General features: G+C 48.6%; 10 protein-coding genes across 13 annotated transcripts; 5 read left to right on the top strand and 5 right to left on the bottom strand.

Annotated features, from left to right (window-relative positions):
* Positions 1–1,002: 1,002 nt before the first annotated feature.
* On the bottom strand, positions 1,003–2,873 carry TERG_06289 (uncharacterized protein). Its single transcript, XM_003233248.2, has one exon. The coding sequence runs from the start codon at positions 2,350–2,352 to the stop codon at positions 1,492–1,494; it is 861 nt and encodes a 286-aa protein (XP_003233296.1). The 5' UTR covers positions 2,353–2,873; the 3' UTR covers positions 1,003–1,491.
* Positions 2,874–3,250: 377 nt separating this feature from the next.
* TERG_06288 (FACT complex subunit pob3) lies at positions 3,251–6,044 on the bottom strand. 4 transcript variants are annotated; one of them, XM_047748583.1, is made up of 8 exons: positions 5,721–6,044; positions 5,422–5,644; positions 4,821–5,350; positions 4,462–4,701; positions 4,266–4,397; positions 3,965–4,198; positions 3,824–3,896; positions 3,251–3,752 (listed from the first exon to the last, which is right to left on the bottom strand). In XM_047748583.1, coding segments are annotated over exons 1-8 (1,692 nt in total). In that variant the 5' UTR covers positions 5,723–6,044; the 3' UTR covers positions 3,251–3,494. The 4 variants fall into 4 exon arrangements, with proteins under 4 accessions (XP_047604568.1, XP_047606837.1, XP_047606835.1 ...); XM_047750128.1 differs by having other exon boundaries at positions 3,824–4,198; XM_047750126.1 differs by having other exon boundaries at positions 3,251–3,896.
* Positions 6,045–6,642: 598 nt separating this feature from the next.
* On the top strand, positions 6,643–12,012 carry TERG_06287 (uncharacterized protein). Its single transcript, XM_003233246.2, has 3 exons — positions 6,643–8,226; positions 8,297–10,597; positions 10,671–12,012. Exons 1-3 carry the CDS (start codon positions 7,053–7,055, stop codon positions 10,895–10,897), a joined length of 3,702 nt encoding a protein of 1,233 aa, XP_003233294.1. The 5' UTR covers positions 6,643–7,052; the 3' UTR covers positions 10,898–12,012.
* TERG_06286 (uncharacterized protein) lies at positions 11,659–14,363 on the top strand (the record flags this gene model as incomplete). The annotated part of the gene is made up of 3 exons (XM_047748582.1): positions 11,659–11,816; positions 11,932–13,519; positions 13,573–14,363. Exons 2-3 carry the CDS (start codon positions 12,820–12,822, stop codon positions 14,361–14,363), a joined length of 1,491 nt encoding a protein of 496 aa, XP_047604567.1. The 5' UTR covers positions 11,659–11,816; positions 11,932–12,819.
* Positions 14,364–14,596: 233 nt separating this feature from the next.
* TERG_06285 (uncharacterized protein) lies at positions 14,597–15,436 on the bottom strand (the record flags this gene model as incomplete). The annotated part of the gene is made up of 4 exons (XM_003233244.2): positions 14,597–14,892; positions 14,956–15,083; positions 15,184–15,249; positions 15,315–15,436. The coding sequence occupies 4 exons, from the start codon at positions 15,434–15,436 to the stop codon at positions 14,597–14,599; spliced, it is 612 nt and encodes a 203-aa protein (XP_003233292.2).
* Positions 15,437–16,240: 804 nt separating this feature from the next.
* On the top strand, positions 16,241–16,885 carry TERG_06284 (uncharacterized protein; the record flags this gene model as incomplete). Its single annotated transcript, XM_003233243.2, has 1 exon — positions 16,241–16,885. One exon carries the CDS (start codon positions 16,241–16,243, stop codon positions 16,883–16,885), a length of 645 nt encoding a protein of 214 aa, XP_003233291.2.
* A 304-nt stretch (positions 16,886–17,189) lies between these two features.
* TERG_06283 (uncharacterized protein) lies at positions 17,190–19,140 on the top strand (the record flags this gene model as incomplete). Its single annotated transcript, XM_047748581.1, has 6 exons — positions 17,190–17,357; positions 17,469–17,626; positions 17,692–17,849; positions 17,908–18,473; positions 18,540–18,702; positions 18,737–19,140. The coding sequence occupies 6 exons, from the start codon at positions 17,190–17,192 to the stop codon at positions 19,138–19,140; spliced, it is 1,617 nt and encodes a 538-aa protein (XP_047604566.1).
* Positions 19,141–19,237: 97 nt separating this feature from the next.
* TERG_06282 (uncharacterized protein) lies at positions 19,238–19,687 on the bottom strand (the record flags this gene model as incomplete). Its single annotated transcript, XM_003233241.2, has 1 exon — positions 19,238–19,687. One exon carries the CDS (start codon positions 19,685–19,687, stop codon positions 19,238–19,240), a length of 450 nt encoding a protein of 149 aa, XP_003233289.2.
* Positions 19,688–21,407: 1,720 nt separating this feature from the next.
* TERG_06281 (uncharacterized protein) lies at positions 21,408–23,248 on the top strand (the record flags this gene model as incomplete). Its single annotated transcript, XM_003233240.2, has 3 exons — positions 21,408–22,391; positions 22,451–22,712; positions 22,784–23,248. The coding sequence occupies 3 exons, from the start codon at positions 21,408–21,410 to the stop codon at positions 23,041–23,043; spliced, it is 1,506 nt and encodes a 501-aa protein (XP_003233288.2). The 3' UTR covers positions 23,044–23,248.
* A 1,889-nt stretch (positions 23,249–25,137) lies between these two features.
* On the bottom strand, positions 25,138–26,080 carry TERG_12392 (uncharacterized protein). The gene has a single exon (XM_047751354.1). The coding sequence runs from the start codon at positions 25,693–25,695 to the stop codon at positions 25,330–25,332; it is 366 nt and encodes a 121-aa protein (XP_047606834.1). The 5' UTR covers positions 25,696–26,080; the 3' UTR covers positions 25,138–25,329.

Here is a 26,080-nt window from a genome sequence, read left to right as displayed (position 1 = left end):
TTCATGCACGGAGTCACTGTGGGCGTTAACTCCTGTCACGTCCCCATAATGAGGAGCAGGCAAACCAGGGAGAGAGAGCTCAGAGAAAGAGAAACGTTCCCTTGCCGTCTCCTGGTGGAGAAATCTCGTTCGATATCAAATAGCACCGAGGCCCCATGTATCCGTTTGGCTCAGTACCTGTCTCTGTGACTGGGAAGAAGGAAACTATGCATATTCTAGAGCCAGCCCTGGATCGGAGCAAAGAGCTGGAAGTAGACAATGCGTGAAGGACGCTGCAGGTCGATACCGAGCGACGGCGCGGCTCACTGGCCAGAGGCACATCCAGTCACATCGAAGAGGCACAGCTTTGCTGCATGATTCGCCCACTGACAGCTCCCATCCCTGTCCGAATAAGCAAGCAGGAAGTATAGCTATTCTTGTCCTTCATGGAGGTTCCCACATGGTGCAAGAGTGAAAGACGAAATACATATCGTCGCCTTTGTGAGTCTGCGTCTTTGCCACCGTTGAAGGGGGGTCGTATAAAACAAGCCAGTCGATCACAGCAGCTAGTGAGGGTCAAGCAAAAGGGTTTTCTCCTGTCCCTGAACTCGCTGCTGATAGCACGAATTACGTGCATTAATTCGTATGTACAGGCCTAATGATGGATAACTTGCTGCAAGGCTGCTTTCGTGGCTGTCCTGCTTCGTATGATCCTTCGGCCAGCCATGTCAACTGGCTTCTCTCCGTAGGCCAGGTCCCTGGATCTCATGCAAACCTCAGCTCTCGATGTATATGCATATCATAATGGCCAGCCTGCGCCAATTGACTGTTCGTCTGCTTTGTACCTGGTGATCGATGATATCAGAGAGACAGAGAGTGACTCCTCCATAGCCGATATCTCGCGCGAGGGTGAGAAAAAAAAAAGCATTGAGGAGCGATAAACTAATTCGACGGGCCTTCTATAGCTCACTCACCTTGGCTATGACTCCTGTGATTACCTGTAGACGCGCGCAGGGTCAACTGACGCTGTAGATGATCTTCGTTTTGCTGCTGTTTGTAGATGTACATCGCCGGCTACTTATTTTTTTTGATCACCTCATGATATTCAACCCCCCTTTCCTGTTGCACTGGATGGAGACTTCGCTTGTCCAATCTTCGAGAGATGAAATTTGATTTGATATTTTCGTTTTGATATACATATCAATACCATACGCAAGAAAATAGTAGAAAATAAGAGGAAAATGTGAAAGATCAGACTTCATTCCGGGACAAACTCCTGAGCCAGGTAGATATTGAAAGACACACACGAAGAGAAAATAGTAAAAGCGATACCGGTCATATAGCAAGAAAAGGAGTGTTTTTCTTTGGGGGGGAGTGCGAAAGAGAGGTAGGAAAATAGCCCCGGGCGCAGTGATGGTCGACAACTCATAGTGTACGAAGCAAACGAACGATGGTCGGTTGGACGAGGCGCAGAGATAGATGAAGAGACCGAAGAGCCAAAACACTTCCTGTTTATTTGGCAGCAAAACGCTCCTTTCTCTTCTCCATCGCAATACGGTCTGCCTCACTAAACTTCTCTTTGCTGTTGTTTTTGCTGTTGCCAGCCTCGTTGCGGCCGCCCCTGCGTGGGCCTCTCCCTCTTCCCCGTCCGTGGAAGTGTCTACGCTTTCCCCAGCCGCTGTCTCCATCATCACCCCGTCCTCGCTTCCGGGTGGGCAAAGCTTCGTCCAATCCTTTTATTTTGGCTGGCTCATCGCTCACGGGACCGAACCTCTTGGCCCTCGCAAGTGCCTTTTCAGCCTCCGTCGCAACAGGTTCTTCGACAGCTCCAAACTTCGCAGCACGGGCTTTGCGCTTCGCAAGTTCAGCATCGGGGTCCGTGGTTGCAAGGCCTCTGCTGTAATCAACGGCATGCTTCTCTGTGCCCTTCTTCTCTTCGGTAGCAGCTTTCTTATTGGCGCCGTTTGTCGCTTGTTGTTCATCGGTAGGCTTTGCTTTCGCCGCACCGGTTTCGGCAGTGGCAGCTGAAGTCGTTGTTGCAGTGGCAGCTTCGGTCTTCTCTTCTGGCTTCGCAGCTTTCGCCTTTTGCGCCGTAGCAGGGTCGGTGACGGGCTTTTGCTCTGTGGCCGCTGCTGGAGCCGCTGGGGCTGGTTTGGTAGCTGCAGGAGCGGCCTCGGTATCGTCGTCCCAATCGATAACGTCTTCAGCCGCAGGTGGAGCTGGAGCCGGTGCGGGAGCAGCAGCAGCAGCAGCTTTATCTGCTTCCTGGAGCCGCGCAACCATATCTGCCTTCTTCCCGGTGTGACTGAGGCCGCGCGACTTGAGAATCTCAACCAACTCGGCGTTGGTCTTCTTGCTGTATTCCACTGCCATGATGACGACTGGTGTGTACGATTGCGTATCGAAGGAAGAAGAACGTGGGATATTGGGATATTGCAGACAGTATCGACTCAAGTGAGCTCCGTGATGTGGGCTTGTGAGAGATGTAGCAACTTGGAAGACTGGGTCGGAGCAGAGGCCTCCTTGGAGGAACGGAGGAGGCAGGCGTCGAGCGTTCAAAGGCGGCGGGAGAGAAAGAGAGCTAAGAGTAGCAACACAGTAGCATGGCCTTTGATCAATATAAAGAAGTGCAGCGTCTCTGATTCAGCATCTGCTTCTTCTTCTTCTCGCGCCGCCGTCACTTTCGACTCGTTTGTTGCCTTTGACGTTTGAAAAAAGTCGCGTATGGAGCTTCTGACTTATGTAAGCAAGCCATCGCGCTAAGCTTTTTGTGGTCTTGGCAAATGTCAGGTGATGATTATATAATATTATTACTAAGCGAGATAACAAAATAATACGTTCGAGATTGGATATCAAGACGAAAGACGAAGAAAGACAAGGAAGAAGACGAGAGGAGCTCAGTTCAAGTCAGCCTTGCGAAGAAGACAGAGGATGGACCTCGGAATTGCAGTTTGTTGGGATTTTGATCCCTACCTTCATCTGAATACGTGTTTCCAGTGCTTGTTCCACGTCGGCAGCCGCCGCAAGCTGCGCCACGTTAAAGATCACCATCTGTGGCGCCCGAAGGTCGGGTCGTCTTTCGTTGAGATAAAATCTGCACTATGACATCAAGCCTACGGGGCGAGAGTAAGCACGGAAGGAAAAAAGCCGTTGTAACATTATCAATGCGTTAGTTAGCTGAAAACCTTGGGAATAAGAAAAAAGATACCCATCCCATTCAACCTTCTTTTTTGTTCGCTGCCCTATCCGTATTTCAATCTGCCATTGGTTGAAAGAGTGTACATCGGGAGGGAGAAAAGGCTATAGGAAAAAGACAGTGTGCTCCACACGTCGATAGCCGAGCCCCAAGGTGAGTTGGTGTATGTACACCTTGGACAACAGCTTGACAAATAGAAGACGCACAACATAGTGGTACATTGGCAGCGCAAGCTCCGTAAGAGCAGAGCAGTGCTGAAAACTGTGGCAAAGAAATAGGGAGTAGCTTGGTTCAATCGTTCTAGATGCCTAGATGAGCCTTATTTCTGAACCTTGGTCTTCTTTTTCGGCCGCTCTTCTTCAATATCATCCATCTCAGCGTCACTATCTCCACTGCTGCTCGCGTGTTCAGAGTCGAATTCTTCAGCCACTTCGGAGTCAGAGTCTCCAACGAAGTCTTCGTCAGGAGACTCTGAGTCTTCAGCTGCAGAGCCACGGTCCTCCTGGACACCAGCGTCGTCATCACTCGAGTCCATCATCTGGTCGTTCTCAAGGGCAGTAGCAATAAGAGTGGATGCCTATGTGGTGGGATGTTAGTATCTGATCGGTAGCATGTAAAAAAGGAGTAAGTGGAACAGATGCTACGTACCTCTTCGACCATCTCGTTCTTAAACCGGATGTTCTTGGCTTTGAAGAAGTCTTCTAGTGGCTGCTGTTCCTCACTGTGAACGGAATATGTCAGCACATGAGTCGATGTAATGTATATCGGAGAATATAGGGGACGTCATACCGGTTGATATTACTAAATTGATGTTCGCCTTGTCCTCCCTTGAGAGTCATGGTGATGTCGAAAGTTCGGCTGGCTGAGACTGTACCACCGACTCGGGACATGGTGATGACTGATATGTTTTCTATTTGAATGTATGTGGCTGGCTTGGGGACGAACATGAAGCTCTTGTCAAGACAGAATAGAAGGCCCTCGTTGGCCTTGGTTGAACACTTCACACCGCTATGGCCGTGATGGCTGCAGGATGTCAGCTACTCCATACCTATAGAGAGCAGCAATAACAGCAGCAAATGGCTTGTCTTACCTGGCAAAGTCTCTGGATGGCATGATGACCTTCTTTCCTGAGAGACCTCGGAAGACCTTTGTGACGACTTGGTGGATGGGTTCCTCATAGTGAGCTTCAAGCTTATCCTTGTATCGGGTTTGAAGGAGCTCACTGGGTGACATTAGTTAGGCGTCCGTAGTAAATCTTTTAACAAAAGCTAGGGGCCCAAGCTTACTCGGTCATATTTAAATCAATGCTGATTTCATCGTCTAGCTTCAACTGCATGACCAAGAACGGGTATCTTGTCTGGCCCTGTCGGAGAGGCGGGTCCAAACCGAGTGTAATAAGTGTGTGAGTGTCATCGTTCTTTGGAAGGAGGAAGAACTTCTTGATGGACTGATATTGGATCTTGTAGTCGTACGTCTTACCCCTGAGTCGGAATGAGCTTTCGTACATATCCATATCAAACCGACCTCTGCATGAAGAACGTTAGCAAAAGCAGACCAAATAATGATGAAAAAAAAAAAAAAAAAAAAAAAAAAAAAAAAAAAAAAAGGAATCGTAAAGATCCCGAATGAAAGTCTCCAAACGAACCTGGGAGTAAGATGTAGGACATCAAGGAAGGTAGCAAAAGTGTCGCCAGCAACATCACCAATCTCTGCCTTGTCCATGAGCGTCTCATAGAACAGGTTGGCAGCATTCTGCTCTTCAACCTCCTCCTCGCCGTCGGCACTCTTGTTTTCTTCGCCTTCACCTTGCTCGTCACCTTCTTCCTTCTTGGTGACTGTTCCTGGAATGTAGAATCTCATCTCGACAAGCTCGTCTCTGCCCAAGCCGGCCTTGCGTCCTCTGTTCTTCGTGCTGCCCGCAGGCTGTTCCTTGGCGGTAGATGCATCGTCTGTGGGCAGGAAAAATTCAACAGCGACTTCATTCCTGCCCGCGAGGTTTGTGTTTGATATTTCCGAGTAAGGGACTTCGAAGGCAGGACGGTTCTGGACGTTGAAGCTGAGCTCTGCTTTACCGAACTCGGCCTTGCCCCAGTTCCAGCCTCTCAGGGCATGTTCTCTGTTCGTGAGGTTGACGCCGTACCATATCTTGAACGCTTTGCTGGCTCTGTCGAAGTCCTGTGACACCGCCTGCCGGTTAGCATGCCGCATTATATCAGATGTATCGACTATTGGAGGTAGCAACGTACGTCCTGTTCGAACCCGTCGAGCTGGATAACTCCACAGGTACGTGAGATTATCTTGAGCTCGTATCCTTTTGCCGCTCTGCTCCATTCAGCAGCACCAATATTGCTCTTGTCGAGGGTGAAGGTGTCGCCGCCGCCGGATGGCTTCCAGCCCATGCCGCTCTCCGCGAGCTTGCATTTCCCGGACTGCTTCGACAGGTCAAGGTATATGTTTTCGAAGCTCTCCCTGGCACCGAGTCAGTCTCACCAGTCGCCAGGCAGCAGTCTTCAATGGAGGGGGGGGGCCAGAGGGAGCAGCTTACATCTTGACTGGGTCGCGCGTTGCGTTGCTGCCGGTCTAACGAGCTTCACCGAGAAGCCACGAAGGTCAACCAACCAGCCAATTACCACGTCTTCCGCTGGACTTGAAGCTGCCGTCTCTTCTGCAGGGTCTTCTTCGCTCTTCCGGCTTCTCTTTTTCTCTGTCTGTCGTCCTTTTTTTTCCCTGCTTCTTCTTCGCTTCTTCTGCTTCTTCCTTTTTTTCTGTCGCGTTTTCGGCTTCACGAAAGCTCTTTATCAGAGTTGGCGCTAAGCCTGATTGGGAACTCCTCTATTTCTATTTATTTTATCTTGTTGTTTCAGTTTTATATTTTATATTTAAATCTTTATTCACAGATATTATATTATTTAAAATAGCTGTTGATAGACCGAGCAGTAACTAGAATGTCTCCTCCTGCCCTGTACTGCAGTGTTGAGTCTGATGTACTTTGTATGGGCATGGTTGGTATCACCAGGAACTATCTGCAGCTTCTTTAGCCTGAGTATATCTTGACTGCCCAGAGTCATCTTCCTCAGCAGCTGGAGACAGCGTAGGCTTACTTTAAGCTGAACAACGGCATAGTCATCCCTGAGATACCCAGCAGGCTCCATGGTACCGGAGTTCACTCTGTCTCTGCTTTAATGGCCTTTTAGTAACGGAGTAAACAGGCCGGGCAGCCAGCTATGTAGACTGTTAACTAGTTAGCAAAACAGATAGACATGAACTGCAACTTCTGACCAGCTCCTCCTGCTATATACAAGACACTGTCTTCTGCTATCACTGTCACTGTCACTATCCTGCATCTAACTGTCCTGTCCCAGGTGCTCTCCTGACTTCCTCGCACCAACTTTTATCCGGCCCCCTTTTGTGCGGGCTTCCACTTTTCTTCTTCCTTCCAACCTCCAGCCCTGCGAACTTCATCCCTTCGACCTGCTCGACCTTCGAACCTCTCGACTTCCCGGCCCTCGACCCTCGCCGCCCGCGGTCATTCACTCTTTTTGCTTGTTGAGCTGGCGTCCTGGAGGCAGATGGAGTAGCCTCTGCTGGCAAAACGGACACAGAGCTCAGCCTAGTTTTTACTGACCCTTTTTCACTCCTTGTTTTTGTCTTGTAACGGCTTTCCTTCCTTTTTGTGACCTGTAGATCGCGCCATGTCCGATCTGTTTATGCCCTGAGACTGTTCTCTGCTGCGCTTCAGACTCTCTCTCTCTCTTCTGTCAGGCCGGTCTGCTTGTCTCTCCCTTGTCTAGGAGATCCCAGGTGGTCGACATCTGAGATCCCCCTGGGTGTGCTGCTTACAAGGCGTTTTACCTCTCTCACCCTCAGCGACGCAGCCATGGGGCGCCTCTCCCAGCCCGGATGGGCCCCGTTGGCCTGCAACTTCAACCTCATCCTCAACTTCTTCCTTGCCCTGCCTCTCGCTCTCAGCTCCCAGGCGGCCCTCTTCGAGCCGACGCCTTCTCCGAACCTCGACCTCAATCCGCTCGGCCGCATTGCCCTGGTGGGGAATTTCGATGCTGCCTCGCTCTACTCCTACAAGCCTACCAACAAAGAAGGCCTCGCCGGCTTCAATGGCTCCCTCAAACAGTCGCTCATCGCCCCCTTGCCCGACGGCTCTCTCTTCCCCATATCCTCTGCCGACGCCGATATCCTGGCCATGTGCCCGTTGAAGGACAAGGATGGCTCGGTCACCAGCGTCGTTGTGGGCGGTAACTTCACCAGCCTTGGAGGCGTGGAGTCTAACGGCATGGCCGTTTTCGACTACAACAACATCCGTGTATCTGCCGTGCCTGGGCTCTCCGGAACGGTCAACGCACTCTACTGTGACAGCGACTCAAACATCGTCTATGTCGGAGGAGAGTTCAGAAACGCAGAGTCCACTAACGCCGTCATCTGGTCTCCCAAGTCGGGCCTTTCCAACCTGCCCTTCAGCGGATTCAACGGGCCCGTCACATCCATTGTTCCCGCAAAGGATGGCCGAGTTGTCTTTGGTGGCTCGTTCGATGGCCTAGGAAACACGACAAGCCCGGAGAGGAAGGACCAGCAGATTGTCAACCTGTTTACTGCCGAGATCTCTGTCGGCTCAGGCTCGACTGCTGGAGGCTTCGACGATCCTAGGAGCATCATCTGCCCTACCGATGGCCAGTCTGGCCCCGGAAAGACCTGGCTGCTCACAGATAATGCCCCGGGCTATTGGCGTGCTAACCTGCACTATGGGTTCAGACCAACCAAGCTACGCGTTCGCAACGTTGTTATGGACGGAAGAGGAACTAAAACATTCAGATTTACCGCCTTGCCTGATGGCGGGATCCTGAACATGACCTATGTCGACCCCGAGAGCGGTCAGAAAATTCCATGTGATGCCAGATGTCCTCTCTCTAACGATCCAAAGTATGCTACTCGAGACTTCTCCTTTGTCAACAATGTTGGCATGAGCTCGTTCCAGCTGGAAGTCTCGGAATGGTACGGACAAGGTGGTGGATTTACTGGCATTGAACTGTTCCAGGATGGTACGATTGTTCCCTCTCGCTTCTGTCGTCGATATTTTTTTCGGTCACTTCTCTAACCAGCTATCAACAGATATTTATGCATATGCTGTTAATGACCTCAACGAACCCACCTGTGCTGGTATTCCGTTTGCCTCTACTACTACCACGACTGGAGAATGGAAGGTCCAGCCATCCTACGAGAGTTCTTCCGACTATCTAACCACCCAAATCGATGCATCTACCGACACTACGACCTCAGTCACCATACAGCCAGACATCAAGCAGTCGGGTAACTACTCCGTCACCATTTTCACACCAGGCTGTATTCAGGATGGAACCTGTGCCACCCGTGGAACCGCCAATGTAACTGCCACTTTCAAGTCTTCCGAAGATGCACCGATCGTGGCCTCGATATCCCAGACCAACAACTTCGACAAGTTTGACCAGATCTATGTCGGCCACGTTGATGCTAGCAGCAGCAAATTCAGACCATCCGTCACAATCACCCCCCGCCATGATCAAGGCATGATCGACTTTGTGGCGTCTAGAATCCGGTTCCAATTGATTTCATCTACTGGCGGCCTAAATGGACTGTATGAATACGACCCGAAGGCTACAACTGTTGACACCAACTTCACCCAGTCTGCCATCAACAAAGCCGGCACTGAACTTGAGCCTGAGGCAATCATCAACTCTCTCGTGTGGGACAAGGATACCTTATTCATTGCAGGAAATTTCACAAATGCATCCACTAGCAACATTGTGTCACTTTTAGATGGGACATTATCCCCTTTATCACAGGATGGTTTGAATTTCGCTGTCAAAACTATGCAGCTTCTTGACAGTCTGCTCTACGTTGGTGGTAACTTTTCAAACACCGCCGCCGGGGATAACAACAAGCTCGCTAGTGTTGCCGCATACTCCATATCTGAAAAGACCTGGCACTCCCTTGGTGCTGGAGTTAACGGCCCTGTCACATCACTCGTCCTGTTCCCAACCAATGTTACCTCAGGCAAGACCGAAACAACTATTGCAGTTAATGGACTATTCACCGAAATTAACGCGGCCGATGGTCACCCTGCAATACCCGCGAATGGATTTGCCGTCTGGGTACCGTCAGCAAAGAAATGGCTGAAAGAACTGGACATTGACCACTTGGCATACGTTGGCCAACTCACTGCGTCCAGTCAGGTAGGCGATGAAACCCTCTTGGCTGGAAACCTTGCTTCTGGTGGAATCGCTTCACACGGTGCTGTCAATCTAGTTGACAACAATAAGCTAGGCCTCCGTGCTCTACCAGTCAATATCGAGCTCGGTCAAGGTGCGCTACCCAAGCGTAATGCGAAGCGCAAGCTTGCAACAGGTGGCAGCAGCGGAGTCATCACTGGCCTCTTTGATACAGAAGGTGGCCGCAACCTCACAATGCTAGCTGGTCACTTTACCGCGAAGACATCAGATAACTCTGTCGTCAATAACTTAGTCTTCCTCAATGGCGCACAACATGATGTCGTCACTGGTGCCGGCCCCGGGATTGAGGCAAATTCAACCTTCTTATCCCTTGCAGTTAACAAAGACATGCTTTTGGCCGGCGGGAAAATCTCTGGAAAAGTTGCAGATGCAAACATCAAAGGCCTTGTTGTCTATGATCTCAAGAATGAACATCGTTATGCTTCCAACCAGCCTTCCGCATTGGACGGCGACGATGTTGAAGTTCGCGCCATTGCCCCTCGTCCTGGTACCAGCGACATCTTCGTTGGCGGAGTCTTCCAATCCGCCGGCTCTCTGCCTTGCCCCTCAGTTTGCTACCTTGAACTTGATAGCAACCAGTGGAATCGCCCCGGTACATCCCTACGAGGAGATGTTACCGTTCTCCTGTGGACAGAGAACGATCAACTGCTCGTTGCTGGAAACCTCACCGTTGAGCGTAACGCGACTATGCTCGCTAGATACAATGCAAAGGAACAAGAATGGTCCACTATCACAGGAAAGAATTCCGAAAGCATTAATGGTGAAGTGCGTGCTCTTGGCCTTTCACAGAGCGATGGCTCAAAGTTTTGGATCGCCGGGAAATCCGCTAATGGAGCTTCATTCCTTGTTCACTACGACGGCACGGAATTCCGCTCCGCTGGTAGCTTGTTTGGAGAGAGTACCCTAATTGAAGGATTGCAAGTCCTTCCACTCACCAAGACTCACGGCAAGACCGATCTATTGGATGAGAACCAATCACTTCTAATCACAGGTAAACTCCAGCTGCCGAACTTTGGATACGTGTCTGGGGCTCTCTTCGACGGAACTACTCTTGAACCATTCATACTTTCCAGCATGTCTGATGGTCGGCCAGGGAGCATATCTGGAATATTCTCTGAGAATAAGATTAACGTTGCTGGCCACCGTAAGTCCAACCCCCTAACATATCACATTCACTGCTTCAAAAGAAAGAAATCCTGCTAACTGTTTGATACCAGGTGGACAAAAACCAAGAGGCATCGTCGTCCTCATCTCTTTCTGCATAGCCCTAGGCTGTGTCTTCTTCCTTGTTCTCTTCGGCATTCTCCTTAACCGCTACCGCCGTTATAAGCAAGGCTATGTCACTGCTCCTCAAGGCACAGATCGAAAACCAGATCTCAATCGCGTTCCTCCAGAATACCTGCTGGAGTCCCTCCGCCATCGGACCCCCGGCACACGCATCTAGTTAACAGAAGCACGCAAAAGCTGGACGGCCGTCACTTTCCTCTTGCATCTCCTCTTCAAAGTTTACGTACACTCCACCTTTCCTTTAGACCACAAGCTTTTCTTTCGTCCTGGAATCAATTTCCTTTCTCTCTTACGGTACTTTTAATCGGCGTTAGGAACCTAGGAAAGTGAATACCCTCTTCCAAAACTAATGTTTGGCGTTTCAGGATTTGCTGTTTGGTCTTTCCCTGTCTTTTCTTTTCAACCGGGTTCAATCCCACCCTCATACCCCTGTTACTTGATCTTGATCATATGCGCCTGCTGGGCTAATTCAGTTGCATATGGACGTAATCCGACGTTATCTGAATTCCCATACACGACAATACATCAGTCAAGTTTCGCTTTCCCTTGACCAGCAATAGCCCCTTCTATAAAGTACGGGGAATGTTCATTTAGCTAATTGTGTACTCCAACCATGCGTTTACATTCTCTGTCTTGATTTTCTCCCTGTTAGACTCACCGGCTTCAAATACCTCTTAGATAACATGGCCATCGCACTTCGAAAGATACTAATGGAAACATGACCTGTTTACTGTTATCTTTATTTGACAGCTAGTACCAACATCCAAGTCTATGGGTTTCCTGTGTGTAGATTTAATCTAATCGGTGGCTGTAGTTGGTCGAAGTTAAAGTTCTTGGCCTGCACCCTCCCTCATCCGGCGCTAAAAGCGTTAAGTTTCGGCATCCCACGCCTCGGCCATAGCTAAATCGGAGCTACATCATTTCTTCTCACCTCTGTTACTTATCTGGGCATGAACATAGGATTTTCTCTAGACTTTAACCCGTCTCTTGATTCTGACTATAGGGAATTTGCAAGAATTCAACCGCACATCCGCGGGGAGGAATTATCTCAAGACGATGCGCTCACGAACAGGCTGGTAAGTACCACTAACAGCTCTACCCTCTAAAGATAAGTCAGTGATGGACCCCTTACCACTACTTTCTATCTCTTATTCGATCACTGGCTAAATTTGACCGGTTACCGCTTGCTAGCCTCACATGTCGGACGCGCAAGTTGAAATGCGACGAGCAGAAACCGCGATGCTCTCAGTGCCGAAAGGCGGGCAGAGAATGCCGTCTTAGCGACGCCGTTGTGTTTAGACATCAGCAAAATGCCTCAATGAACCAGGACGAAGGTGGGCTCGGGCCTAGTAGCCTGAAGGGGTTCTATTCTTATAAGAATACATTTGGCGCAGATAGTGTCTGGCTGGATATACCGAAGGAAGGTGGGTTTCTTTCTCTCAGGGCTCGTACAATTCTCAGAACAGTCGACTAAGTGGGTGCTCACTTTGAAGTGGTGTTTGTTGATAACTCGGATCCTTACGCCGATGAGCTGGAAGAACAATTCAATACAGATATGCCTTTAGGCACTCATGGTGAACCAGCATGGAGTCATGGTGGGAAATACCTGCCACCCTTTACGGAAGCTCAAACACATGGCCTAGATGCGCTTTCAGCTGCAGCAACGGCAGAGAACCATCCCATCTATCAATCTGTCATGGATCACATTGCCGAGAATAGCAACAGTCATACCAGACTTGAGACTACTGAACATCCAGAAGCAACAATATCAAGCTCATCTCCAACTATTGCCAGGATCACAGCTGAAGTATCTCCTGGGTCTCTAGCGTTACCGCTATCATCGCCCAATAATAACGTCGGTTTCATATTGAATGCATCCTCCAATGGTATGCCACAACCGATTGACCCTGGTCTTCACTCACCTGAGCATCAGAGGACCACTTCTTCGGTTTCTCAAGGCTTGACGCAGGTAATGAGAGTTACTTCTTCAGCTGAAACTGAGCATGAAGTCGCATTTTTCCTTCGACATTTTTCAGAAGGGCCTGGACGGTGGTAAGTGCAAATAGTGACCACTATAGAATGCCTGACATAGATAAAGCTAACTATAGTTCCCATTTACTTGTATCAAGGATGGATCTATTTGATATTGAGCGATATTTTAGCTTACAGGTCCCAGTCAGAGCACTCTCTAATCCGCTTTTAAAATATGCTGCATGCGCATATGCTGCAAAGCAGATTGGCCGCACTAAGGGAACTAATGCGGTTACTGGAGGTTCCTGCCTAAGACAGGCAATGATGGGGATGTGGCCTGATACAGAGAAAGTTGACTGGAATTACTACGGGATGAAGTATTATGAAAAGGCGATCCAGCTACTTGTGGAGGAATTGCAAAACCATGGGTATTCTTCTCCGCTATCTGGGTCACAAACAACTGGAAACTTGCAGGCAGAAGACTCTGGTGCGCCGGAGAACACGAGCAGCAACAGACGGAAGGTCTCCTTTCCTAGCGGCCAATTATCTAGTCCACATTCTGACGATATCCTTGCTGCCGTCTCTATTATATCTGCCTACGAATTTTTGGATACTACGAGCCCAGTATGGGACAGGCATTTTAGTGGTGTAAACTCTTTACTGGACATTATGAAAGCAGGAATGGTACCAGCTGAAAAGCAAAATTCATCTGGAAACTCGAATGTTGCAACCTCCAAACTACATCAATTTTCTAAGGCAAGGAAAGCAATTTTCTGGAATTTTGTGCGTCAAGACTACCTTTCAGCATGTAAGGCCCCCCTGTATGAGAATGATTAAGGTAAAATGCTAAGTGGGCCATAGTTATCAATGAAACCCTAACTAGGTTGGTCAATAGTGAGCTAGCATTATGGACAGAAGCTGGGCTTCTTCTCGATGATGCAGGATTTGCTCGACAAGAAAGCGCTACTGAACATAATGGTTCCATGAAGGAAGTCATGATATCAAACACCTTGATGTGGATCCTTTCTAGAATTGTTGATTTCCTAGCTGTTGGTGATGGTAGCAACCATGGAGAAAGTTCTACCGGACTATCTCAAAACACTGTCCTGGATAGATGGAATCGACTTCAGGCAGAGCTAGACACATGGTTTCTTGCGTTACCTGACACGTTCAAGCCTGGTGCTAGGATCGACTCGCTCCCAGTACCTCACCCTTCACAAGACGTATGTCCATTCCAGGAGATTTGGTACAGCATTCCAATGTGTGCCTCAGCGATGCAACACTATCATATGGCCCGCATTCTCCTACTCATCAATAAGCCACACGAGTCAACAGCACGCAGAAGTACTGTTACAGACCGACTAAACTTCTATCGATCCATTGGGAAGGAGATTCAAAACCATAGCCGTGAAATCTGTGGGATATCTGCTTCCCGGCTCGAAGCATCTGCACGCATTCATTCTATTCAGCCATTATTTGTCAGTGGCCAATGTTTGACCGGTGAGTTAGAACGGAAGGCCATTCTACAAAATCTCTACAGAATCGAGGCAGATCTCGGCTGGGCTACTAAGTATCGTGTTCAACAACTCCTTAGGGAATGGAATAGGGGAGTGCAAGTAGAAGAGGGGTCGATAGTTAAGGGACGAGGATAGAGTCTTCCTATATCTGGTCTAGGAGGGCCGTCCCTTGGCTAACATCATTATTAAGAAGCTTTTCCCTTCGAGAATCCCGTCGTCAGTGGAGAAGAGGTATGCAGCCTTATAGGAACAGCAGGGGGAACAGAAGAATAAGAAAGGGGCAAAGAAGCGTAAGCGTTCTCCCCGTTAGGCCTATTCGTATGTTCGCCGTGAAATCCTTTGATATACTTCCATATTATCTATTATGCTCACCACCAGTCTACTGTACCGCTGGTTTCAAGATCCGCACCGTCCGCACCGTCCGCACCGTAGAGGTCTGTATCCAACTCAACGGTCTCCTGGCCACGCAACCTGTGCTCGACCGTCCGAGATCTGCCACGCCGGATACCTGGGCCGACTCCCCTCGGATGGCACGGCTGATCTTCTCGCGAACCTGTCGCGAAGCAGAGGAACATGGCAGCCATAAAATGATCGTCCGAGAGCTCCTGTTCGCCGCCCGTGACAATAAGGTTGACAAAAGCACGGCCCGCGGCCTCTTCGCTACCTAGCGATTGAAGAAGAGAAATATGTGTCAAGCAAATTTGGCCAACATCTTATATTATCCAACAGCTTTCGAAATTTGTAACCTCCAGTGTGTGTGAACCTTTCAAAGTGGTCTGCTGAGAACGCCCCGTGGAGGAACGGAAGGCTGGACGTGAACTTAACAGAAGGTGAAGACTCGTCTCAACAGCTCCGCTTTTAATACACCTTTAGCCAGCAAGTGTTTTGTTTATTGGCAACTGACTCTTTCCCCCATACGTTCTCTTCGTGTCCATCCTGCTAGCCTCGCCAATACCCGTTCAACGCAGCTTCTACTCCAAAAGTTAAGGGTTCTGCTGCGCTTGCCGTATAGCTGGCTGCCCTGGTATTCCCCTATTAGTTATGGGTCGTCAATAGGGCCCTCATATCCTGATTTGGTTGGCTCACCCTTCACGAATATTGGCAGCGATTACAAAGAAAATGAGCGCACGACATCCCCCCTGCAGGTGGCCCAATGCATCCTTCCATCCTGTTCCCCGACTCACCACAGCGGCAGCAGGTCCAGCCATTATGTTTGAGGTCTTCGAGGTAACAAGCTTCCTGCCCACAGAGGTCGTGATCAGCCACTGTTTCGGTGGTTCTTCCTTGATCGCACATGGACTTTCGGCCGGTCAATTCGTTATTCCTCGCGAACGGGCAATACTGCGGTGCTGCCCATTTCTTATGCCCGCAACGGTACTTTACAGTACCTGTAGCACATCTTGGTAAAAAAGAAATATAGGATAGGAAATATAGGATAGAATATAAAATTTACCCGTATCCGTTGTCCGGAATCGTTGTTTATATAGATAGCGATTTGATTTAATCCATTATAACTAAACCTGCCACGGTGGTTAACTTGACAGTGATTCGTTACTTGGTTGGTGGTCTATTTCCTTGAACCCCTTACTCTCCGAGACATACATGAAGTATCTGATCCCCCTAACCTTTGAAGCCAATCAGGTGCGCGAGATTAGGTGTAAGGTTTGTTTCCAAGGCAAACTGACCAGCCAACAAAAAACGACAGCGGTAATTGTGACATGCCAACGAGACTAGTCGCATCACCCATTCAAGGTAGGTCAGTCACATGATAGGTACTCAACCACTTAGTTTCTAGTTATTAAGGGTATAAGTAGAACGCGTACATTCCAGTCTACCAATTCTATCATAAAGATTAAAAAAACATTATATCCGTCCTAAAATTAATGCTTTTTGCTATTTATTCGATCATGAATTCGTTGCCGCGATTCTCTATTACAGAATTCTGGTTTGACCCCCTCAAAAAAGAATCTAAAATGACTGTGAGATGCAGCGGAAGGTGTTATTACATCGTTATGCTGCCTGATAAGCTCCGTGGCTGTCCCGCCATTTTAAAACAATACCTTCAATTTGCCGAAGTGGCGGAAGCGGAAGATGGTCTCGACGGCCTGACCATCGACGATTTTCAAGACTGGGCGATAGAGCCTTTCCTTCCAATATTTCGAGATGCCGAACTGAGTGCGGATAAACGACAGCGTTACACCCTCTACGACTATCTTAATCCAGAGATATTTCACTATTCACTTCTAGCAATCAACAACACCCTCGTCCCCTGCCCAGACGAACCAGCTTTATCACAACAAAGACCACATGGAGTCGACCTGCATGGCTATGAACTCAGCTCAGTGTGTCACTCATATCAGCCGATGCAAGTACAAATTTGTCCCAATCATCCCAACTCTGAGGGTGCCCTCGTCGAGCTCCCCGAGAAGGTGCTCGTGGACGGGAGGACCTGCTTCTTTAAGCCATTTGGCGCTGGAGAGAGGAGGAGCGCTCTCCGTGAGCTCGAATGCTATAAGCGCATAGGGGACTTGCAACGCAGTATGATGGTGCAGGTTCCTACCTTGTGTGGCGTTGTTCAGGACAACTCGCGGTGTTTGGGGCTGTTGCTCTCTTGGGTTGACTGTCGTCGCATAACATTAGAATGCGCCCTGGGCTAGCCTTCCTGCCCGCTGCCCAAATGCGTAGGTGGTCGCGTGGTGCACAAGACGGACAGGCTTTGGCGAAGGTTGCAAGATGCACGCTGCACGATGCCGGTTCCCTGGCCGGATTCCGTTATACCGCTGATGGCGGCGGTTGGGGCGGCAGGATGATTACTAGGAAATGTGACTAACTAGCCACTGCTAGCTATTTAATGCGCTCAAGTTCCCTCTCTCGGTTCCTCTCAGAGTTGTCGACGTCATTACTATTAACGAAAGAATATATTCGTGATATAACCAACACCACCGCTTAATTCAAGTCAAAATGTCTCTTGATACGGATGTTCTTATTATTGGTGCCGGGATGTCCGGTATCGGATTCGCTATTCGGCTCAAAGAGGACTTTTCCCAGGCGAACTATGAGATATTTGAGAAATCAAACGGTTTGGGAGGGACATGGTGGGCTAATTCCTATCCCGGCTGTGGATTTGATGTTAATACTTCCATAGTCCGCCGTATCCACTGAATATACGACCGGATGAATGACGCTTCTAGGCCTTTAGCTAGAGCCTCTTTTGCGATTACAAGCTAAGGTGTTTACTAGGTCCCGTCTCATGTATACTCATACTCATTCGATCTCAACCCGGAGTGGAGCATGAAACATGCTCTGCAACCCGAAATCCTAGCTTATTTCAATTCACTTGTTGACAAACACAATATTGCACCATATATCAGATACAACTCGGTTGTTCAGAGTGCTAGGTTTGAGGAAAAAAAACAGGGACGTGGCAGGTCACGATAAAAGACCTCAAAACAAACATCACCAGGCATCGACGATGCAAGATATTGATATCTGCAGTCGGTGTTTTGTCAATTCCAAAGGAATGCGATATCAAAGGATACGATAAGTTTCGTGGGAAGTTATTTCACTCCGCACCATGGGATCACCAATTCAATTGGGCCAATAAAGATGTCATCGTTATTGGTAAGAGGTTTCGTCTTTATATGAGCTCCTCCGTAAGTAGACTGACTTCCATTCGTAGGCAATGGTTGCAGTGCCACACAGTTCGTACCTATTATGACGGGTGGTGACAGCAAGGTTCGGAAACTCACTCAGTTTATCCGTCAGCCGCATTGGGTGATTGAACGCCCAAATAACGAATATAGCCCTCTCTTCAAATGGACAATGCGTTATATCCCTTTAACAATGTGGGCGTATCGAGTATGGCACTTTAGCCGGCTTGAATACGCATTTCGTGAGCTCTATCTCGAGTATGGGCGTCCCCTTCGTGAAGAACAAACCATCACGCATCTAGAGTATCTAAGGCGAACAGCACCAGCTAAATACCATGATGTCCTAACGCCGAGAATCGAATTCGGTTGTAAACGCAAGGTTATGGATACTGGGTATTTCGATTGCCTGCATCGAGAAAATATGAAGTTGATTGCTACAGATCCCATTGAAGAAATAAAGGAAACCGGTGTAATAACGAAGTCAGGGAGGACCATCAACGCAGATGCCATCGTTCTTGCAACCGGATTCCAGACGCAGCAGGTCCTTGACCTTCTAGAAATCAGAGGCAAAAAAGGTGTCTCGCTGACGGAACATGTAAGACACTCTCATTTCCCTATCGGCTTTACGCATAAGTAACCATGCTCACTCTATGGGGTATAGTGGCAAGGTTTTGCGGACAACACTCCCCAGGCCTACTATGGCACATGTGTATCTGGGTTCCCCAACTTTTTTATTATGATGGGCCCAAACACTGCAACAGGTCACCTGTCGGTGATATATACTTCTGAATGCCAAATAAACTTCGCGATCCGCGATCCGGCCTGTTATGCAACCCCTCTACCCATTCCCGCTTCAAGCCTTGAATCCATTTGGAGGGAAATCATGCGATACGGCTGCAGTCACTCCGAGGGCAGAGCAGGAGGATAATTCGTGGGTTCAATCTGCCCTTAAAGAGTTCGTATGGGAATCTGGCTGCAGCAATTGGTACGTAGATGCAGCCACTGGGAAAAACACGATGCTTTATCCAGATTGGCAGTTGAAGTACTGGTTGCGCAGCATATTTATACCATTCAAGTCCGATTTCGAGTTCAGCTCCAGCGAGGTTCGGGTCATGGGTAAAAACAACGGACAAAAGGGTAAGCCATATCAGACATCCATGTTGGTTGTATCAGTCTTGGGTCTAGCGGTCATTGCTACATTTGCAGCAGGGATAAAATATGATACGAAAGTCAGGGATCTAGGATTCAAGGGAAGCCACTAAGTGGTCGCTTTTTTGAAGGACCTGATGACCCAGTTGATCTCGTCCAAGGAATAATAATGTACATATTCTGCCTGTTATGCAGTCGAAACAAAGAACCTTACTTTCTTGACCTGGATGCTCGTGTCCTTCGTTTCTTCGGCACAGGCTCAGAAACACTAGAGTTATCTTTAGGCCCCGTGTCTTCACCTTCGGATAGCTCCCTTTTGACAGAGATTCGAGTGGTAATTCGAATTCCATCTTCTTCCACCTCTTCCTTCACTTGCGTTGCTTCTACTTTCGACTCAACTTTAAGCGTCTCTGTAGACTGGTCGTGGACCTCTGATCTGGGGTTCAATCGGTCCGAGAATGATCTGAGATTGGCTGTAAATAGAACACTCTGTGCCCAGCCGGCTTCTTTGCCCCATAGCTCTCTAAAATGGTCACCAACAGCATCATATGTTGCTTTGTTTAGAGTCTTCTGTTTCCCCTTTCCAAATCTATAGTCACGCTGAGCAATCTGCCAGACTATTTCATTTATGAAAAAATATAGTGAGTATAATATGGTCATACTGTTGATATCAAATACTGTGACTTACCATGAGTATCAACCGGAACTGACTCTCCCCAGCCTAGGCCCATTAGGCACACGCAATCCGCGACTTTCGGGCCAACGCCTTGTAGAGTAAGCAGCTGTTCATGTGCCTCTCTATAGCCGGATTTATCACCCTTAGCCCCGGACCCAGGTGTTGCAGGCTTCTCGTTAAAGGCAGGCTTTTCGGGGTTCCGCAAGCTGTTCAACCATCCCGGCTCCCGTTGATTTGCCACAATTTTTGCGGTCTGATAGATATATTTGGCCCTATACCCGAATCCAAGCTCCCGCAAATGCGATTCAACACCGGTACCAGTCAAGGCTGAAGGTTCCGGGAAATCGTAATATTTCTGGTCGCCCAACTGGCCAATGAATGGGCCATAGTTGATACATAGCTTTTCCACCTGTCGAGACAAGGTTTAGAGCGTGGATTTATTGAATATAACAAGATATGGGCTTACCATCTGGGATATACGAGCTATGTTGTTATTACTGCTGCAAATGAAAGACACAAGAGTTTCCCAAGCATCCTGTCTCATAATCCGGATACCAGCAAACTGCACTGCTTTCTTTTTGAAAATTGGATCAGAAGCTGCCCATTGTTCGTATAAATCCGACAGGTTATACTCTAGATTGAAATAATGATGGATCAATGCCTCTGTATCGTCGTCGTCGGGAGTTCCACGTTGTGTTGTCGCATTAGAGACTGGGGGAGTAGGAAGCGTAGATGATTCGACAGACGAAGGTTTAAATGATCTGTACCAAAGTGAGTCCGAGTCCTGTTTCAAGGATAGGACACGCCCGTAGAGCGAACATGTCCACTCGTCGTCGAGCTTTCGCCAGCTGCATTGCATCAGTTAACTAGCTAGCCGGTAAATCCAGGAACCAAAACCAAATGCACATCCAGTGGGTCGTTTTCTTACCGAAAGCTTTGCCCACACCGAAGAGTCGTATCAATGCACAGTTCCTTTAGAGTCAGTGGCAGCTTGCGCCACTCCGAGAATCTGCCAGTTGACATGTTTAGATGCTGGTGTTGTTCTTATTTTCCATCGTCGTTATTGTTGTCGCGACGTCGAAACTTGAACCTTCCAGATATCGATAAGCTTATTATGTAATCACTGCCAAGGCTGCATCCCAATGTGGCTTGAGCTGGACATCGAGAACTTCTGGCTCGGATGGACATTTCAGCCATAAAACTTCTGCAAAGCCGCAACAGACACAGTATCAGCTCTTAACTGCGGTGTCTTCCCTTTCTTATATCTTAGCCCGGGGGGAATTGTGTGGTGCGCGTGCTCTGGAGCTCATTACACCTAGCGTTGAACAAATACCGCTGCATTCAGCTCTCTCCGTAGCCTGTCTTGAATCAGCTAACAGGATGAACGGCGAAGGTTATAGCGCAAGAGGTAAGCTTATTCTGCGGCATGTTATTGATCTAAATTCGTATCTGTTCATGACTAATGGTTTGATGATCAGAGAGCGGCCGCTCGAGGGATTATTATGTGAGTTCATGGCCACCCATATTCCTACCAAACGAATACCCAGTTCCTGATGGTTGTGGACTTTTTAGGGAGGCCGATCCGGCAGAGACGACCGTCGAGATCGTGGTGAGAGGCGTGAGAGAGGTGATAGAGGTGACAGGGAGCGTAGAAGGTCAAGGTCACCTCACCATGGCTCCAGGTCGTCGCGTCGAGATGGAGAGATGGATTCTTATTCTTCCAGCCGCGACTATCGAGCTAGAGAACGAGAAGATAGATATCAAAGCCGACGAGACGACAGGGGCGATTGGGATAGAGACAGAGGAAGTGACAGGAGGCGTGAGCGGCGAGGTGACGATGACGACCGGTCTCGACGCGACCGGGACTTATTTGAGGAAAAATCCCGTGGCGGTCGCGGAAGAGATAGAAAACGGAGCGCAACACCACCCCCCAAGAAAAGAGAGCCTACGCCTGATCTGACTGATGTCGTCCCGATCCTAGAACGAAAACGCCGATTGACTCAGTGGGACATCAAGCCTCCTGGGTATGAAAACGTTACCGCGGAGCAGGCGAAGGTGTCAGGGATGTTCCCACTACCAGGCGCACCGCGTCAACAAGCAGTTGACCCAAGCCGGCTACAGGCCTTTATGAACCCTCCAGCTGCTTCGGGTTCAGGCAACAACACTCTTCTCAAACCCTCTAATTCCAGACAGTCAAAGCGACTCTTTGCGCATAACATCCCACCAAATGTTACTGAAGATACCCTGCAACAATTCTTCAATTTGCAGCTCAATGGTCTAAATGTCATCAGCGGTGTCGATCCCTGCCAGTCTGTGCAGATCTCAAAGGATGGGAAATTTGCACTCTTAGAATTTAACACTGCGGCTGACGCGACTGTTGCCTTAGCGTTCGATGGCATCACCATGGAAGAGCATGAAGCTAACAGAGAAAGTAACGGGGAATCAAATGGAAACGTAAAAGGCCTGACGATAGTGCGGCCGAAAGATTACATCGTTCCTCTCCCAACGGATGAGGAACCACGTCAAGAGGGTGTTGTATCGAGCAACGTACCCGACTCACCTAATAAGATTTGCGTATCAAATATCCCTCCATTCATCCAAGAGGACCAAGTCACCATGCTTCTTGTTTCATTTGGTGAATTGAAATCTTTCGTTCTTGTCAAAGACGTTGGAACTGATGAGTCAAGAGTATGCATTTATCCCGTCTCCACCAAATCGTTAATATATATACTAACCGAGTTTACTAGGGAATTGCCTTCTGTGAGTATCTTGATTCAGCATCGACCGGAATTGCAGTTGAAGGGCTCAACGGCATGGAGCTCGGAGATAGGAGACTTAAAGTTAACCGTGCAAGTATTGGCACCGTACAAGCTGCCGGACTTGATATGGGTGTCAATGCGATGTCCATGTTTGCGAAAACCACCTCACAGGACCTTGAAACTGGACGAGTGCTCCAGCTGCTGAATATGGTTACTGCCGACGAATTAATCGATAATGAAGACTATGAGGGTAAGATTTTACCACTTTTCTAGCTACCCTGTGACGGTTTCCACTAATACTATGTATCTTTTGTCATTTAGAAATTTGCGAAGACGTACAGGAGGAATGTTCCAAATACGGAGTAGTTGAAGAGCTTAAGATTCCCCGTCCTTCCGCCGGTAGCAGGCAAGCTGCCGGTGTAGGAAAGATTTATGTCAAATTCGACACACCCGAGTCCGCGACTAAGGCCCTTCAAGCTCTTGCTGGAAGAAAGTTCCAAGACCGTACCGTCGTTACTACTTACTTTTCAGAGGCAAGCCATTCTAATTCTAATCTATGCCCTACCTATTTCATCTTCTGACGCTAACACTTATTATAGGAGAATTTTGAAGTCAATGCCTGGTAAATATTACCGATTCTATTTGCCTTGCGGATCTGATCTATATCGCTCGGAGCTATCTTTTACCACCATTTTCCAACGAATGGTATGATACACAGGTCACATTGTGTCTCTTTGGCTTTTCCCTAATCCGTACCTTGCGGTATACTTTACTCTTCTTCTTCTTCTTCTTCCTTTTTTTTTTTTTTTTTTTTTTTTTTTTTTTTTTTTTTTTTTTTTTTTTTTTTTTTTTTTGGAAGGAGAGGCTATTCTCGAGACAAGTCCAGTGTACAATATCGAAGCGCTGTAAAATCTAACTTACTTTTCAAAACCTGCTTTTGTGCCTGATAGTGTGTTCCATAGGCCCATAGCCATCCATGAATGGCCTCACTTCTCGAAGTGGTATGACTTGCAGTGGCTCTGATAGCCCATGATTCTATAACTTTTGGTTCAAGGATGACTCTCGACTCGTTGTATGTGGAAGATACGGGTTTGAAGATACAAGAGCCGTGGGTAAAACGCTGACTGCAGAGTAGAACAGACCGTGATGGCAGATGTGTTGGCCTGCGGGCTCGCTGTCACATACTAGGACTATCCAGCACAACCAAGGAGAATAATAATACGTCAAACTCATGCAATGCAGCCTGCTCCGTTTAACCAGACATTCAATAATGGACTTCACCAGCTGCAGAGTCTTCAGGATCTGATCAACGGTGTGACTTTGGTTAACTTAGCCTGATGGGTGAAAAGCGCAGAAACGGCCACAAGTCACATACAGCAAACCTCCCAGCGAGCCCGCGTCCTTTACTCCGACGAGCACCGTCCAGCACAAGTTTGCGCCCACCTGTGGACATCAGATTGTTCTGGTGCACAGCAGGTGCATCTCGAAGTCCGCTCATTTCCCATCAGTCAACGCCAATGGCAGAGACAGCAAGCAAGTACCTCCGTGACGGCAGATGCTACGTGCCATGATGTAACCATCACTATTCTCCGCGAGAAATCGAATGCTCCGAAACTTCCTATTTGCTAGTTAGCCAACTGGCTGGTTAGCTCTGCATGAAATCATTTCGTGGACCAAATTGAAATGCCTCTAGATACCACCAAACGCCAAAGCTAACGAGCTCGATAGTCAGTCATGATCTCATCGGCCCTGTCACAGTAACCCCGAGTTGCAGACTGCCAGGCGCTAAATAAGTAGCATTCCACCGGCTACAGTTACGCCAGTGCATGCCCCAGAGGAACCGTGGAGCAGGGGCACAACATCCATCCAGCTATAATACCTATCACCGTCGTTACTTGACATGTTATAGCACTGGTATGTGGGCAGGCGAACAGACGCTGTTGATGCCCAACACGAGCCGTAACCGTATCTAACTAACCCACGCCGGCTCACCAACAGGCACCGGAGCAAAGGGTACCCTGGGATAGGTTCGGGTATCTGTCCCTTGCGATCTTGACTTCCTTTCCACATGGGAAGATCCATCTGTCTGCGAGTATCCATGGCTTGTCCTCGGCAAATACAGTTACAGTGGATGCAGTGATGACATACTTACTCCGTATCGCTGCGAGCTTCATGTGCCAAAAGCCCCAACACGGGATGGAGAATACCCATCACATCAGTACGAGGAGAGCAAGCCAAGCTGGGAGCCTGGTGTGTAACCCAGGAGTTTCCGGTCGCTCCTTATCGAAAGGTCATAATGGGGACCTATATGAATTGAGTTACGCAGCACCGGGTCGTTAATCCCATACATAAAAATCTCGCTAATGACGGAATGGATACCCTGTCGCGGGTACCACTGTCCAAGCACTGGGACGACAGGGGGAGGAAATGCGGGACAAGAACACTGAGAGAAGAAGCGAGATGCTGACTGAGGAGCCTTCGGGCGTAACTGGCTGGGCCAGCTGGTAGAGAAGTTTCGCAAAGAAGCCGCTGGGTGGTAACCAGAGCGGCCTGTTTCCAAGAGGAGTATATGTGGACGCTGCATGCATCGCGTCCAGACGGGCTCTAGATGGTACAAAGCGGGCCTCGGGCGGGCTACAGTATGGGGATGCGTATGGGGTCGGGCGGGAGGGTGCAGTTAAAGAGCCGGCATGAAAGCGGAGCGCGCAGCAAGGATGGCGAGTATAATGGGCGAAGCAGAGAAGCCGAAGAAGGATACCTACAGGGAGTAACTAAAGTGGTTTGTTACTGACAGTGGAGTGGGCAGAGTAATAATGATGACAGCCTTGTAGATATCTATGAACATCAATGGCATGAAAAGTACGCTCCTATATACGTACATGCAATGAACAGAAAATACAAGCAAATATTCTAGTTGACCAGACCCATCCCCGTCCGTTCCAGCACCTGATGAACACCCAGGATGATATAGATGGTATATTTAAAGGGGGAAAAAAAATAAGAGATGGATATGAGAACCAACAACGAAATTCAAGAGGCAGGAGAACAGGCCTTGGTGACGGTGTATTAAAACGAGATATCGGTTTCAACGCGGTCAGGAAGGATAGAGAGTGAAAGGGACAGATTGTGTATGTGTGGCGTGTGTAGTTAGTTGGTTGTAGAAGGATCAAAATATATGAAAATAAAAGGGGGAGAAAATTAAATAAAGTAAAAGTGATGCCTCCGGTTGACATGTTGTCATGACAGCGTTATCCCTCAGACACATGAAGCCGGAAGGGAGCGTTAGATAAAAAGAAACTGTTGATTTTGCCTTGTGGCAAGGGTGTGGTATGATATGGTATCCTGATTAATGTGTATGAGCCTCCCGATAACCGCGGCGAGAGGTAGGGGTTGGTGAGGGAGTGAATAGAAAGGATTAAAAGCGTTGTGCAGTGTGTATAGTAGTGTACAGCGCTCAATGGGCGTCGTTGGTTTCTGTCCAATGCCATTCAGAGAGGTGCGATGCGAGACCCTAGCCTTACTGCTGCCACATATACGTAGGTATGTCGGGTTGAGTGGAGAGCGAGAGGGATAAGGGTGGTATAAGTGGCGCCGTCTTGGTATGCCGGCAAGCAAGAG

The sequence above is a fragment of the Trichophyton rubrum genome (assembly GCF_000151425.1).
Source record: "Trichophyton rubrum CBS 118892 genomic scaffold supercont2.7, whole genome shotgun sequence".
NCBI lineage: Eukaryota > Fungi > Ascomycota > Eurotiomycetes > Onygenales > Arthrodermataceae > Trichophyton > Trichophyton rubrum.
This window is presented reverse-complemented; position numbering and strand designations above follow the sequence as displayed.